Source organism: Leptodactylus fuscus, chromosome 4, assembly GCF_031893055.1.
Source record: "Leptodactylus fuscus isolate aLepFus1 chromosome 4, aLepFus1.hap2, whole genome shotgun sequence".
NCBI lineage: Eukaryota > Metazoa > Chordata > Amphibia > Anura > Leptodactylidae > Leptodactylus > Leptodactylus fuscus.
The window spans coordinates 125,997,711-126,015,240 of NC_134268.1; the positions used below are offsets into that span (position 1 = coordinate 125,997,711).

General features: G+C 41.9%; 1 protein-coding gene across 1 annotated transcript in view; it reads left to right on the top strand.

The window, feature by feature from the left end:
• MOCOS (molybdenum cofactor sulfurase) overlaps positions 1-17,530 on the top strand; it is a 177,568-nt gene that overhangs the window by 120,242 nt on the left and 39,796 nt on the right. Inside the window, exons 10-11 of the mRNA XM_075271000.1 lie at positions 12,981-13,062; positions 17,336-17,457. Coding sequence (XP_075127101.1) covers positions 12,981-13,062; positions 17,336-17,457 — 204 coding nt within the window. The remainder of the gene's footprint in view (positions 1-12,980; positions 13,063-17,335; positions 17,458-17,530) is intronic.

The window sequence follows — 17,530 nt, forward strand, 5'->3', positions numbered from 1 at the left end:
TGCAACTTATCTTGGTTTTAACCACAGGAAAATAACTCCTTACTGGCCTCAAGCCAATGGTGAAGTGGAGCGCTTCATGCAATCAATCAACAAAACTCTTCGGATTGCTACCATGGAACACAAGGATTTGCAGCAAGAATTGTACAGATTCCTTAGACAGTACAGAGCCACCCCGCACTCTACTACAGGAACTCCGCCAGCGACTGCGCTTTTCGGCAGGCCTTTGCGCATTAAGCTTCCAAACATCCCAGTAGTTCACGTCCAGACTCCATTGGTCCTCAATGATTCCCTTGCCAAAGGCAGGATGAAAAGATATGCAGATAAGAGAAGTTGTCGCTTCAAACAGCTGGATGTGGGAGACTGGGTCCTTGTTAAAAGGCTGAGACCCAGTGACAAGTTATCATCCCCTTATCATCCAGAACCCTTTCAAGTCACACATGTCAAAGGTACCATGGTTACTGCTCAACGCCAGGGTCATCAAGTGACACGAAATGTCTCCCATTTTAAAAAGCTTTGTGACTACAATCCAGGAGCAAGTGCAGAGGAGACAGATGATGAGGAAATTTCACCAGGTACAACTGGTTCAGCAACACCAACAAGAGATACCGAAAATTCACAGACTGTTTCTGATAACGAGATGTCTCAACGCTACCCGACAAGGATAAGTCGAAGGCCACCAACGAACCTCAGGGACTATGTTCTGCAGTAAAATTTTCTTTTCAGTTCGGACCTTTTATTTATTGTTCATTTATAATGTTTGCATTTTATTTTTTTTTTTATAAGAAGGGGAGAGATGTGATGTTGTTATAAGTAAGTTCTGTATGTTCTGTTCTGCTTACTTATTCTGCTTTGTCTGCCTAGCAACAGTGAGGTAGTAATGGAGGAGGAGCTGAGCTTAGGGGGAGGAGTTGTTAGACAGGGAGCCATGATGGAGCATGGAATAAAGTGTTCTGATCTACAAGAGTAACCATCTCATAGTGGACTTATTCCAGAAGACCTGCATCCTCACTACAACACTACAGATGCCTCATACATAGTACACCTTGCCACCATGCGATCTCTCTTAGCTCAGGCAAATCAAAATGACCCGTACAGAAAAATCCCAATCAGGATAAATGGTAGTAAACGATTACAGGATCGCGTTAGAGGATGTAGCGCAGTGTGACAGTGTCACCCGAGCTCATATGAATAGCATGTGCCTCTGAAAATCGCCCGCAAATCCCCCCCCCTGAGCATGCGCAGTCTAACGGGGGAGAAGTACTGGATGCTGGAAACCAGCATCCGCCCGGAACATGCGCACTATGGAACAGTCGCCGGAAGTGGGGCATGAACTCCGGCGGAAGTGTGGCAGCCGTAGATAACGTTAACGAGAGTGACAAACTACGGGAAGAGAAGGGGGTAAAAATATGAGTTTGAGCGAGGATTAAGAAAGAGGGTGGCAGACGGAGGGAAAGAGGAGTCTCAGGGAGAGCAATAAAAAAGATACAGGGAGAGAGAAGAGGAGACGCGGGGAGTGCAGGACAGCAGCCAAGAGGTAGAAGAGCCATAGGAAAGATAGGAGAGAGAAGTAGGTAGATAAACACTTTAAAGAATGAACTAACCATTATGGAAAATTGGAGGAATATGCAGCGATCTGGAGAATAAATAAAATAAAGAATGAAAAGTGAAAACATTAAAAATAATAAAAAAAAAAAATAAATAAATTAAAAAAATTAACTAAATTTATAATCGCCAATGAAGGATATAATTTAGAACGGCCACTCATGAAAACCTGGATACTGGCTAATGAGCCTGGGAATGATACATTCTCAGGCCTGGTTCACATCTGCGTTCGGTATTCTGTTCGGGACTCCGTTTTGGGACCCCCCAGAATGGAATACCGAACGCATTATAAAGCGCTAAGTAATGAAAGCAGACGGACCCCATAGACCAGTGATGGCGAACCTATGGCACGTGTGCGGTCGCCCAGGTCGCTCACTAACGGGGAATCCGGTACAGGATTCCCTGTTAGTGAGTGATCACTGCCTTTAGCTGGTTGCGCAAATGCACATCCAGCTGAAAGCTGTCAGTGTAGTCTGCACGGTACGTGTATGTCCGAATAGATATTTGGCATTTCCAAAGCTAGTAAAGTGTGGGGGGGGGGGAGCTGGAGTCGAAAGGGAGAGTATGGGGGAGTGATTTGGGGTATAACAGTCCATGGAGTCTCATCTTCCTCTTAGTTGGTGACAGCTCTATGGTGGGGTGGGATGGGTGATTTGGGGTATAACAGTCCGTGGAGTCTCATCTTCCTCTTAGTTGGTGACAGCTGTATGGGTGGGGTGGGTGATTTGGGATATAACAGTCCGTGGGCTCTCATCTTCCTCTTGTTTGGTGACAGCTGGACACGTATTGAGCAGCGATCTCCACAGTGGCCTCTTCTTCTCCCAGTAGGATGTAGAGTTCTCTCTTCTCGTCTGCAGATGTGAAGTCTGGGATGTGGGCAGAGAGTCTTTGGTAGTAGACGGCCCTCACAGCTGAGTATTTGGTGCAGTGTAGCAGGAAATGGGCCTCATCTTCTAGGGCCTCCTGGTCACAGTGCTGGCACAGTCTGTTCTCCCGTGGCTTGTACGTCTGCCTGTATCACCCCGTCTCCATCTCCAGGTAGTGGGCGCTCAGTCTATACCAGCTCAGGGTCTGTCTGTTTGGGGTGGGGTATTCTCTCCAGGTAGGTGGCCATGGTGTAGTCCCTTTGCAGTGACTGGTACACAGTGAGTTTCTTGGAGTTATTTATTGCGCTTCTCCATTCCTCAATGTATCGCTCTCTGTCTCTCTCAAGGACTCCTTTTATTTGAGCCTTGTTCAGGGCATGTTGGGGGTTTTGGCTTGGCAGATGACTGATGCTTGGTTGGGGGGTGTCGGGTTTGCTCAGGGCTCTGTGGCTCAGCCAGACTTGGTGGTGGTAAGAGCCAGGGCTGCTGCCCTGTATGTGTGTCCAGAATGATAGCGCCCTCTTCTGTATGGTGAGCCATAGGGGGAGTCTGCCTAGCTCTGTCCTGCAGGCCATGTTGGAGGTGTTGCGATGGACATGGAGCAGGTACTTTCAGAACTCCAGGTGGAAGGTCTCTGTTGGGCTGGAATCCCACTTTGACTGGTCTGGGTAGGTGGCTGGACCCCAAACCTCACTGCCATAGAGAAGGATCAAAGCGATGACTGCGTCAAATATCTTCAGCCAGACCCTCACCGGTGGTTTGAGGTGATACCATTGTCTTCTGTATTCTGTAATTTATTTCTGTAATTTATGCAGTATATTTTCTGGTGTACTTGGTTTCATAGTTTGTAAGCCCTCGCGGGCAGGGCCGTCTACCCCACCGTGCCAGTCGGTCACTGTTAGTATTATATCTACCTGTATATTTTGTGTATTGTATGTAAACCCCCAAATGTAAAGCACCATGGAATTAATGGTGCTATATAAATAAACAATAATAATAATAGTTCCATTGCATGACTCAGTTTCAGCTAAACTGTAGCTTTTGGATAGATGACCTCACATTTGAATATAGAATACTGTGGTCTACAAAGGATTTTATGGTCAACTCAACGACTGCAAGGTGCACAAATCCTGTGGTTAGAAAACAAGCCCAAATCATAATCCCTTCATCACTGTTCTGGACAGTTGGTACATTATACTTGTGCTAATATGCTGAAATGTGGTGCTATGCATTGTGGCCAGACACTTTGTTCCAGAAGTCTTCTTCATGTGCAGCTTTTCAAATCTAAGCTATGTTAATTTCGCCAACCATTAAACAGTTTGACCTGGAGATAAATTATTATTATTGTTTATTTATATAGCACCATTAATTCCATGGTGCTATATACATACAATACTTAAAATATACAGGTAGATATAATACTAACAGTGACCAACTGGCACAGTGAGGTAGAGGGCCCTGCCCGCAAGAGTTTACAATCTATGAGGGAGGAGGGATAGAGACAAAAGGTGAGGGGGAGACTGTTCAGATGGTGGTGTGGTGATAGTATTATTGGAGGTTGTAGGCCTTCCTGAATTGGTGAGTCTTCAGGGCCTTCTTGAAGCCTGTGATTGTGGGGGTCAGTCTTATGTGTTTTGGTAAGGAGTTCCAGAGTATGGGGGATGCACGGGAGAAATCTTGGAGACGGTTGTGTGAGGAACGTATGAGAGTAGGAGGTCATTGGAGGATCTGAGGTTACGTGTAGGCCGGTAGCTGGAGATTAGTTCGGAGATATATGGAAGGGACAGGTTGTGGATTGCTTTGTATGTTAACGTTAGTAGCTTGAACTCAATTCGCTGGGCTATGGGTAGCCAGTGGAGGGACTGGCAGAGGGGAGCAGCCGATGAAGATTGGGGGGTGAGGTGAATTAAGCGAGCAGCGCAGTTTAAGGTGGACTGGAGGGGGGCGAGGGTGTTAGCTGGGAGTCCATGGAGAAGGGTGTTGCAGTCGTCTAAGCGGGAGATTATGAGGGCTTGGACGAGCATTTTAGTAGTTTCAGGGGTGAGGAAGGAGCATATTCGAGGCGGCAGGAAGTGTTGAGGGTTTGAATGTGTGACTTGAAGGATAGGTCGGGGTCCAGTGTTATCCCAAGGAAATGGGCCCATACAACAGGGGTAAGTGTGGTTCCGTTAACTTTGGTTGATGGGTCAGGTGGAGGGGCCAAACGGGGTGAGGTGAAGATGATGAACTCCATTTTCTCCATGTTGAGTTTGAGAAAGCAGGAGGAGAGGAAGGAGGCTACGGTCGCTAAACATCCTGGAACTCTGGCCAGCAGGGAGATAATCTCTGGTCCAGAGATGTATATTTGGGTGTCAGCGGCATAGCAATGGTATTGAAAACCATGAGATTCTATGAGTTGGCCCAGGCCAAGGGTGTAGATGGAGAACAGGAGGGGTCCTAGGACGGAGCCTTGGAGGAAACCTACAGAGAGAGGGATGAGAGAATTTCTAACAATAGGGAGTGGTCGACTGTGTCAAAGGCAGAGGAGAGGTCAAGGAAGAGGCGGACAGAGTAATGGCGCTTGGCTTTGGCGGTTAGAAGGTCATTAGTGACTTTGGTTAGAGCAGTTTCAGTGGAGTGACGGGGTCTGAAGCCTGACTGTAGACTGTCAAAGAGCAGGTTGGACGAGAGATAGGAGGAGAGTTCTGAGTGGATGTGTTGCTCAAGCAGTTTTGAGGCCTACAGGAGCAGAGAGATGGGATGGTAGCTGGCTGGAGAGGACAGAGGGATGGTTTCTTAAGTATTGGTGTGACTGTGGCTTGTTTGAAGGCAGAGGGGAAGGATCCATTGGCTAGGGATAGGTTGAAGAGATGGGTTAGGGCCGGAGTAATGACAATTTAAATTTATGAAATTTATGACAATGAAAATTTATTGGGTCATCCACTGCTGGGATTATTAACTGTCTTGGATGCTTTCTTTTTGTTAATAAGCCTTGTCACTGTACAATGATCGACTTCAAATTGTTTGGAAGTGGCCTTATAACCGTATAATCCCGGATTGATGGGCAGCAGCAATTGTTTCTCTAAGATTTTTGCTGATGTCTTTCCGCCTTAGCATTGTGTTAACACATACCTGAATGCTCCAGACCTGCAAACTGCTACAACTTCTGCTTTTATAGACATGGTCTACCTTGTTTGTGATCAAGTTAATCAAGGACAATTGAGTAGCAGCCAATGGGTGCTACTTATCATCTTAATTCTTATGGAAACAGTAATGGCATTCTTCATTTTTCACACACTGCTTTTGCATTTTAGCTAAGTTTTTATTACATAAATAATAACATAGCGTAATTTGTCATGTTTCTTTCATCTGAGGTTGCTTACTTAAGGAAGCCTTCACACAGAGTTACGCTGCGCTCATTCTGATCGTAAAAACACATTCAGAATGAGTGCGTAAAAAGCAGCTCCCATTGACTTGAATCGGAGCCGGCATATGTGCGCTCCCCATTGAAATCAATGGAAGGCTTTTTTCTCTATTGCTTTCAATGTATTACGAGTGTATTACGGCTCCCCGCGTCACTCTCGGGTCAAAGCCCGCCTGCCACGACCGTCGCGGTCGCGGCTTCCCCCTCCGGAGGTTGCTGCCACCTGAAGAAAGGGCAGCTCGCTTCTTTTTTCCACTAGCGGCATGTTGCCGCTAGCGGAAAAAAGACCGCTAGTGGTCTCCATAGACCACCATTGTATGGAGGCGGATTTTGAGGCGAAATCCGCTGTCAAAATCTGCTTCCTTGCCCCCGTGTTAACTAGCCCTAACAGCGATCGAAACAATAGTTGCTTGGTGGCCTCCGACAGTGATTGGTGCTACCATTCACTGTCGAGGGTCAGGGGGGCATAAAGTGATACCCCCACATTGGTGGTAGTTAAAAGGAATAGTCACTGCCCTGTTTGTGTCACTCCCTCTGTTATTGCAATCAAGACAGTCACAGTGCTGCTCTGTAGGATGTACTTTGACCAGCCACCTTAAATAGGCAAGGGGCAGTAACAAGCAAATAGTCCAACTGCACATGCCGAGCGCAGATTGGCCGGCACGCCAGTAGGTCAAAGAGTCGACCACGCCCAGCTGCTGCAAGGGAACTTAACCCTTGCAGTGCTGGACTGTGCAGTGGAACAGGCTGCGACTTCCATATCATGGTCGCACCTGCTGAACAATCCTAACACATATATCTGTAACATAACTTTAAAAAAAATTTGATGACATATTTCGAGCTTTCGGGACTACTTATAAAGGTCCCTTCATCAGGTTGGTATAACACAATTTCTGAAGTAAGGCATACTCCCGAAAGCTCGTAATATGTCATCAAATTTTTTTTAAGTTAGCCATTTAAAAAGGTATCAACTACCGAGGACTTCTCTCAAATTTTTTTTTTCATTTCAAATCCACTGGCTAATACGGTACAAGGATATTTTGTCTTATATCCTGAGTAGTCAGGGAATCACTGATTTATATTGGGATATCCCTGATTGATATTTATAGGGTTACAAAATCCCTGATTGATCTATAGGGTTACAAAGAGGAGAGAGATGTGAATACTGACTCAGAGAGCTATCAAGCTGATGAAATTCCACCTAACATCCTTTGAGTTGTATATGTCAGGCATTTGGACAGTGAGAGGTATAACAATATATAGTAGATCCCCCAGATGAGTGGGGACTATTCCCTCAAGGTCTTTATTTTAGTTTAGAAATTGGGTTGACATATACTGTACTGTCAGATTTTATACCTTATATTAATAAAAGTTATATTTTTTTATGTTTTTTCACCCTGGGACCAGGTACTGTGTATAGTATCACTAATATTCCATACAATGTATTGGTAAGCTGAAAAAAATTGTAATTATAAAAAACTGTGTTTGAGCAACTTTCCTAAGGAATTAGTTTTAATGTTGTTCAATGTTCAGCAAAAATTGTTAGCTGTATTCTACGGGTTGTTCTGATTACAGTAATATTCAATGTATACAATTTTTGTTTTAACATAATCGCTGTATTCTGACACCCATTACTTTTTTATGTTTCCATACATAGGGCTGCATAAGGCATCTTTTTTTCGTGCATGTACTTTTTATTTATACCATTTTTTGGGAATATTCAGAAAAAATCCTGCTCATTACCAGGAAAGAATCCGAAGTTGATAAATAAAATTTAACTTTTATTTATAGTAGATTTTAAAAAGTTACAAAGTAACTATTGGTCAGGTTAAGTCACGACAGAGCAGCTACGCATTTCAGTACTAATTCGTACCTTCCATGCCATGAGGTCCTTGTCTCCCAGGAAGAGAATGTTTTATATGGTGAGGTGAAACAAATGATTCTTTCTTGCTGATTTTTTGGGAATGTCTAATCTTGATTTTTTTTCTGCTCCCCAAAGGTAGGCAAAATTGGCATATTTAGGCTTAGTTCACACGTGAATACCGTGTGGTGTAATTTCGTAATTGTAATTAGGAAGTGGTTTTTGGACCTATTTGATAAAAACCGCTTCAGAAAACGCCAGGCGGTTTTCCCCTCCTGGAGAGTGAATGAACCATAAAAAACGCAGACTTGAACCCAATCGAGAATCTGGTTGTTCACACCATGAATGCTAAACCACGTCACCTAGCGCAGCTGGACATGGCACTGGAGTCGGCATGGCTCAACATCCCAGTGAACATCATCACAACATCCCCTCTCTTCCTGCATGTCTCGCAGCGGTCCATTCTGCGAAAGGTGGTTATTCTGGATTTTGACAGGTAGTTACATTAATGTGACTGGACTGTGTAATTGACCATCATGTTGTGTGAACAAGTATTTTATTTATATGCTTGCATAAAGTCTTTTGATATTGAACCTTTTGTAGTGCTGAAGTACTACTCTACATGCTATCACCAGCCATTGGGCAGGGTTTAGGAGACTTAGGTCTCTTGAGGGAGCTGTTACAGCCCCAGTGTAGTGCTGGAGAGTAGTCTAGCAGTTTGTGGTGTAACAGGGTATGCTAAATATGCCGCCTAACAGTTTCCAATTGAGCCCCTGAGAAGGAAGACAGGTCAAGACTCTTATTAAGACAGCCCTGAGACAGGGCTGACATTAGCTGGCATCATTTTGAACATTGTGCCAGAATGAGGAGCTGAAACCATTGACAGGAGGTGTTCTCCCAACACCTTCTACAAGGTAACCAGACCCCTGTCAAGACTACTCATGAGAACAGCCCCCAATGTCTGCTGCTAGAAGAGGCTGATGAGTGGAGTTGGAGTGGAGTATAGCACTAGAGCCTTAACATCACTGGGCATCCTCCCAAAACCATTTCCATTTGAAAGATAGTAGTCTTTTGCTTTTCAGTTGCTGAATAAAGTTCCACCCTGTTTTAACTGCACAACTGCCTTCCTGAGTCGTTTCTGCCTTACCATCAGGGTCCTTCCAAATGCCATCACACCAGCTCAGAGTAGAGAAGTCCTCTCTCCAACTCAAAGTGCCCCAGGGGAACTACTACTACCACAATCAGGTAGTTCTGCAGGACTCCTTCATCGGTGTCCAGTCTAGGATCAGAGCTGGGGAGAGTGGTTGAGTGTCCTCGGTCTAGCTGGTGGCATGTCACCCACCACTACTGCTCCATCAGGGCTGCAGTACGTACAGAGTGTGGTTAAACAAGCTGTTTATTTCCATGGCCTACAATTTGCTTTCCCATAGATATACATATTACCATAGCTCCCAACCGTCCTGGATCCAGCAGGACAATCTTGATTTTACACTGCCATCCCTGATAGCTAATGGTTTGTTCCACTATGCCCTTAGTGATTAGCTGTTAACAAATTGTGTTAGGGTAGAGTAAAGGATAAATGTCAGATACTAAATCCTAGTGGGCTAAAGGAGCTTTGATGATATCATGACCATGTGATCAGACTCTTGTGTGGGCAGAGCTATTCTGGATACTACAGGACAGTATGGCATTTTGTCTCTCTTTTTGTCCTTTGAACGTTGGGAGGTATGATATTACTGTGACTTGGACATTGCTTTACTTGTGTTTGCCTTATTTAGTTAAAAATTGACTGCAGTTCTATGAGCCCTGACAGTGTCAAACACAATTCTACTACCGCATATACTCGAGTATAAGCCGACCCCCCTAATTTTACCACAAAAAACTGGGAAAACTTATTGACTCGAGTATAAGCCTAGGGGGGAAATGCAGCAGCTACTGGAAAATTTCAAAAATTAAAATGGCCGAGTTCTTGGGTGCAGTAAGTGCTGAGATAGGGGAGGGGGTGTTTTGGTTGTCTGTCTGCCCCTTCCCTGAGCTTAAGGACTGGGTTTTTTACCCCCACTTGTAATTCAGCCTGGCTGAATATAGGATATCTGCAATGCTCCTATTAACCCCTTCCCGACGGAATAGAAGCACTGCAGGTACCCTATATTCAGTAGACCGGGCACTTTCAGACACAGGGATACCTAATGTGTATGTGTTTCACAGTCATTTTCTACTTTGAGGGCAGGTTCACACCAGCGCCCAATCTCCGTTATGCAGGTTTCCGTTTCCTGCCCGAGAAACATTCATGGGTTTGAAAAGTGTCCACCGGTAAGCATCTTCTGCTCTCCGCAGCGAAACCGTTTTGTTTTTTTTTTAGTCGGACATGCAGGACTTTGTGTCCGGTAAAAAAAATAAATAAATTTACATTTACAGACCTGGCATCCGGACCCGGTATCCAGACACCGGGGCGGGTGCCAGGGCCCACAGCATCGCCACGTTCCTGGCAGGAGCGTGGCGATGCTGTACATTAAAAACTGTAGAAGTACTTGCGGTACTTCTGCTAGCACGCCAGGAAGCAGACACACGCAGGGTGCGGGCCTGAGCTTACGTGGCCACGTCATCCGGTGTGTGATGGAGCGGTGTGGGGGGGTCTGCTATCCTGGCCTGCTACCAGAAAATTACCGTAAGGACCCGAAAATAAGCCGAGAAGCACTTTTTCAGCACAGAAACTGTGCTGAAAAACTCGGCTTATACTCGATTATATACGGTAATTATTATTTATAGTTTATTGACCATATCATAAGAGGCCTAATCAGATGGAAGGAATATGTTCGTAATTTCATAGATCAAACTGATAAGTGTATGAATTAAATATGTCATGGGTAAACACTTGTAAGCATTTAGTTGTTAATTAAGTTTACAAAGCATATTTTCTACATTCTCCTGAGTCTCTTGAGAAAAAAAAGCATGTAACACATTTTATGCTTTCTTTAAAAAATACAAATAAAATCCTTTGGAGTTTGATTGTAGTTTTCCTTTAAAACATACCAAGTAAACACTGAGTTCACAGGAGACGTATTGCTGTGATAATTACCGGGTGCCCTGTGATGTATCAGAGAGCTTTCATCAGCAGCAGCAGCAAACTGTTCTGCTTTTGGTTTCATTCATCCTAATATTTGGTGCCACCTACTGGGAAAAATATTATCATTTGTTTATTTATACCAATTTCTACTTATTATATTTCCAAATTTTCATATAGGTGTGTGGAGACTTATTAAGCCTTTAGCACTCCACTTTGCAAGGGACCATGGGAAGAATATGCAAATATGTCTGATGTATATGGTGGTCTCTCCCCAAGGAGTGACGATATCCCCCTAACCCTGTCTAAGCCTCTCACCTCTACCAGGTTAGTCTTCTCTCCACCGGGCTGACGAGATGCAATAACATCGAAACGGCCGTCCTCGGTTGAGAGACTATACCTGGTAATAATCCCAGCATCATTGCAAAACAAAGGCCTCTTGGAAGGTCGAGCATGATGTTAAAGGGAGCAGCCTTTATTGGGCCATATCACTGAGATTCTGTCTTCCTAATTACATCAGGAAAGACAGGCTTGCACATTCCTCTATTGGTTTGCAACACTGAGGCACCTGACTTCCTAATTACATCATGGAAGACAGATTTGCATATTCTTCCCATAGAATCTTCCATAAAATAGTGCAAAAAAAAAGGAAGATTAAAAAAAAAAAAAAAAGTTCTAAGTCACTCCTTTCCCTAGAATACATACAAAAGTAGAAAATTAATGTGAAACACATACACATGAGATATCTATGTGTCTAAAAGTGCCGGTCTACTGAATATAGGGTATCTGCAGTGCTCCTATTCCGTCGGGAAGGGGTTAATAGGAGCACTGCAGATACCCTATATTCAGTCAGACTGAATTCCAAGTGGGGGAAGAAAAAACAGTCCTCAAGCTCAGGGAAGGGGCAGACATACAACCAAAACACCCCATCCCCTTTCCCAGCACCTACTGCACCCAAAAACTCCGACCATTTTAATTTTTGAAATTTTCCAGTAGCTGCTGCATTCCCCCCCTCCCCCCCCAGGCTTATACTCGAGTCAATAAGTTTTCCCAGTTTTTTGTGGTAAAATTAGGGGCCTCGGCTTATGTTCAGGTCGGCTTATAATCGAGTATATACGGTAATTTCAAATGCTGACAACAGACACTGATTTCAATGTGATTTGATATGTTGTCTATTAGTGTACGTTTTTACCAAATCCATCACAGATCCATTATTTTGGCGGACATAATAATTCAGGGTGCAGAACTTTTGGGTCCATTCAAAATAACAGACTTATGAAGGATGTTAAGTGTCCATTATTTTTTGATATTAAAGGGGGTGTCCCATCACAAGGATCCTATCTATACTGCTTGTTAATGTGAATGTAAGACTTTTCCTAAATACATTGCTTCAGTAAATCTGCTTTGTTTGTCCACTATCTTACTTTATTCTTTTTTTTTTTTTTTTGACACATCCCTTGACTTCTCTGGTCATAAGTAATGTATCCGCTGCTCTCAGGGGGGAGGGAGGAGGGGCTAAGTGCACGGGAGCGAGCCTGTGTTTCTAGCTATTCCTGTGTCTACACCATCTGACCTAGCTTCCTGCTTTCAGATAGGGGAGAGGAGCTGCTTTTATTTCTTCTGTTCTCCCAGTTATCAGGCTAGCTAATTCAATTGTGTTCATTATGGCAGAGACCGGCAGTCTCTGTATGTAACACAGAATGGAGTTGCTGCTGCCTTTACTTCATAGTCCAATATGGGTGGGGGGAGCTACACACGAATTTTGGGGCGGAGCTAAATGGCAGGTTGCATGTGAAACCCCACCCACCAAATGAAGCAAGAAACCAGGAAGAAAGAAGATTTTACAGCAGTAAAGACTGGGGAGTATGCGACGTGGGAATACCCCTTTAATGTCTATGGCTAACGAACCTTGACGGACAGTGGTCCATTATACTGTCTGTTATTACTGTAGTATAAAAATTGGCATTAATGGACACTAACTGATGTTAATGTGTTTGTTTTCTATTAAATGGATCAGTTAAAAAAAAATGGACACACCATAATGATAGGCATTTTTTTAACAGACCCTAATTTTTTAACCGCCCTCTAATAACTATTCTTGCTTAGTTTTAAAAGAAAACACTACATATTGCTTTCTTTTGTCTGCTTCACACATCAGTAAATGGATAATTTTTGTCCTTTTAGGTATGTCCCCAATTGAAATACCACTGAATGATGAAAGTAATTCACAAGCTCAAATATGTCAAAGCAAAGTTTGTGGAGATAGGTAAGAGAACCATTGGAGTAGGTAATTTTTGTAACAGTATATAATAATAGTATAGTTTTAATTTAACATTGAATCATTGTACTCTTAAAATAACCACTTTATTTTTTTTTGAATAGTGTGTTAAAACTGAATTTACAATTTTACATAAGCTGACCATGACCTGTCTCCTCCCTCTTTGGTAAAATGCCCCCTTTACTATCCCCCCTACGATAAAATCAAACAGTAAAATGTACCATGGTGGCCCTTTCATCAAGTGTAATGCTCCATAGTGGCCTAGCAGAAAAAGGAACTCACTGAAGTCAATGGGAGGCTTTTTTTTCAGCGCTGAAATTCCACACCAAATTCCTCACCATTTTCCTCCATGTGAATGGACCCATAAGGTTTGAAAAAAAAAAAAAATCTGTCAATATATTTTTACGTAACTTTTTCTGGACGCAGCCATTTTTTGTTTTTATACTTTAGTTTTCTTAGTTTTTTTTTAAACTCTATGCCTTCTAAAAGTCATAACTTTTTATTTTTTCATTAACAGAACTGTATGAGAGCTTAATTTTTGGTGTTATAGATTGTACTTCATAGTAGTGGTTTCATTTAATAGTCCTTATGATGTACTGGGGGTATGAAAAAAAAATCTGAATGATGGGGATTTAGAAAAAAAAACTGCATTTGTGCCATTTTTTATGTTTAACCCATATTTAACAAAAATCCAAAACTTTGGAAAAAGAAATTCTTTCAGTTTCCATATTTTGACATCCATAACTTTTTTATATTTCTGTATGCAGGGTTGTGTAATATGTATTTTTTTCTGGGACATTTTATTTATATCATTTTGGGGAAAGTATGATGTTCTGATTGCTTTTTATACAAATTTGTTTGGGAAGTTTTGTTTCAGTTTTGTTTTAGTTTTTTCCCACTATGATATTCACTGTTAGGGAAAATATTTTAATATATTTGTAGTTCAGAGGTTTCTAAATTAAGGCTGAGTTCACATGGGTTATTTTGGTAAAGATTTTGAAGCGAAATCCACACGAAGACACTCCCTCCTCCTGACTACGCCCATTCATTTGAGCCTAATCCAGAGTAGAGTGAGCGACTGGATGCCAGTGCACTGCAGAGGCATCCAGTCGCGGCTACCCATTTTTTGAACCAGAATCTGAGGCTGCCTCCACAACTCCACTGGCTGCCTCCTGAAATTCCACACCAAATTCCTCACCATTTTCCTCCATGTGAATGGACCCTAAAGGGGGCATTTTACCAAAGAGGGAGGAGACAGGTCATGGTCAGCTTATGTAAAATTGTAAATTCAGTTTCTGCTCTCAAAGCGTGTGATCACTAGTACTAATTGCTGAAATGCTGTTGCATAATAGAATCGGGTCCGATCGCTGGTGTTAACCCCTGAGATGCCGGCGGTCAACATGACCGCCGGCATCTCAAGGGTTTCAGTATATTATGGTGCCAATCGGCACCCCCCGCGATGGTTTCAGGGGGTGCCAGTGTTGGTAATGGGCAGCCCGGGGTCTGATCAGTGACCCCGGGTCTGCCCCATGCCTTCCCCTCCACGCACCTGGTTGATCCTGTCAAAAAGGAAGCTGTCAGCCCTGTGCGTCTACACAGGCTGACAACTTCCTCTACACTGCAATACATGTGTAACACGTGTATTGCAGCGTACATCTAGTGAAGCAGAGATCAGCAGATCACTGCTTCAATCCCCCTTGGGGACAGAAAAAAAAAGTGATAAAAAAGTTTAAATAAGTTTAAAATAAATTAGAAATAACTCAAGCCCCAAAAATCCCATTTTCCCATATAAAATGTTTTATTATGTAAAATAAAGAAAAATAGAAAAAAACATTACATATTTGGTATCACCGCATCTGTAATAACCTGAACAATAAAATTAAAACATTATTTAACCCGAACGGCAAACATCATTAAAAAAAAACGTGCAAAACCGCACAAAATAATGATTATTCACCACCTTTCCCTTACAAAATGTTCAATAAAAAGTAATCAAATGGTCAGATGAAAACCAAAATGGTACCAATAAAAAGCAGAGGTCATCGTGCAAAAAATAAGCCCTCATCTAGCTCTGTCTACTGAAAAATAAAAATGTTATGCCTTTCAGAAGATGGCGATGCAAAAATAATTGATTTTTTTCCCTGAATTGAATTTTATTCTGCACAAATAGCAACGCATTAAAAAGTAATATAAATGAGGTATCGCCGTAACCGTACCGACCCACAGAATAAAGGTAACATGTTACTTATGCTGTACGCTGCACGGGAAAAAAAATAAATGCTAAAAAAGCAATGCCAGAATTGATGTTTCCTTTTACATCCCACCCACTTTACTCCGCACAGCTTACATATTCATTTCTTGGTTACTAATGCTCACTACATCACTTGATAAATTCTTTGAGGGGTGCTGTTTTCAAATGTGAAATGGTTCCTGAAACTTATCACAGCCAGATCTGCCCTCTAAAAGCTCCTTGGGGCGCCTTCCTTTCTGTGTCTCGTTATGCGGCCATATATTAGTTTACACCCACAAGTAGGGTACTAGGGTAGTCGGGAGAACTTGCATAACAAATTGTGGGATGCGTTTTCTCCTTTAACCCCTTGTGAATATGCAAATTCTAGGGCTAAACAAAAATATTAGTAAAATAAAATCAAATGTGTAAATTTCACCTCCATTTTGTCTTAATTCCTGTTAAGCACTTATAGGGTTAAAATACTAGGTATATGTTGTTTTGGCTTATTTAAGGGGTGCAGTTTTGAAAATGGGGTGATCTATGGGGGTTTTCATACAAGGGTCTTTCAAAACCCCTTCATAACTGGATTAGTCCCTTAAAAAATGGGTTTGGGAAATTTATTGAAAATTTTGAATATATTTGTTTCACTTGTAAACCTTTATAATGTCCGTAAAAAATAAAATGGTGACTAAAGTTTGAAGCCGACATAAAGCAGAGATCTGGGACATGAGATTTATGATATCATTTTGGCGGTCTATCTGTATGCAATGCACATCATTTCAAACTATAAAATGCATATTTTTCAAAAATTCCACCGAATTTCCTATTTTTTCATAATTAAACACAAAACATATCAACCAAAATTTACTACTAACATGAAGTACAATGTGTTACGAAAAAACAATCTCAAAATCACTTTGGTAAGTTAAAGCGTTCCAAAGTTATTGCCACATAAAGTGACACATGTCAGCTTTGAAAAATCGAGCTTGGTCAGGAAGTCAAAAAGTGCCATCGGCGGGAAGGGGTTAAATAACATCCAGCATTTTATTGATCATTTTGTTTCTAGATCTGTCCAACTCTTCAAAAGATATGGCTCCCGAAAGACTATACATAAATTAGCTATAATTCTCCAAGTAGGCAGTAACATTTTCTTTTTATCAGAGAAAATAAAGGGTCGTGAAAAGAATAAAAGCTAATTTATATATAACCTCTCAGGGGCCATATATTTTGAATGGCTAGAAAAATTTAAGAAAATTACTGCAATAATAAACTGCACTTCCCTTACTTTATCTGGTGATCTACGGTGCATCATGATCTTCTTTCATCTTCTGGCCTCCTCAGTGACATCATGTGCCACTCTCCAAACCAAAACTGGTGAGTGAACCTCACAAATATTCACCAAACGAAATTCACGAGGTGTGCCCACCTCTACTCTAGATATTGAGGAGGGCCTGTTTGTGCATCTGATGGCCACCTCAACAAAGAATCCCTCCATCAAAGATGGCACCACAATTGATATCTTCTTCAAGGTAGCCCACGAAGTAACATTTTTCTATCTGTGTATTTATGTGTCTAATATACTGATACTCAATAACCTTTTATATAATTTTAATAACCCCGCCTCTAAAACAGTTTAATGACCTTTAACCTGAGATGGCCAGTGTGAACTCAGCCTGAGTCAGGAGCCACGTTACTAATTGCTTGCTAACAAGTCTAGCAGATATATATAGATATCTTTTTAATATGTGTTTTTTTTAAAACACAATAAAAATCATGGTGAATGAGGGGTTTCTTCTTTGTGAATCATCATTGTGAATGAGGATTCTTCTTTCTGCTGCTTCATTACACTGTTGTCAAGTTAATAGTTTAGCGGTGCAATGTACTGGCATAGAGAATCCTCTCTGTCAAGTCCCAACGTCAATGTTTACTATTACAAATAGTGAAGTAAAAGCTTTATGTATTAGGATATAGTGACTGTTTCAAAATTGTTTGGATTGTTATAGTTATTAAACATGTTGCCATTGCCAACAGAGTTCTTACATATGATTGTGGAGAGGAAGTTGCACATTGGTTGTCTTGTTTCCTTGCTTGCAAGTGTCGTTTGATAAGGCAGTCATCAAATTTTCATCGATATGCAGGATCAAAAAGTAAAGGTATGTGTGATGAAGACTGTAAACATAGTCTATGAAAAACATTTATTTAATGTTTTGTTCTACTCTGTATTAG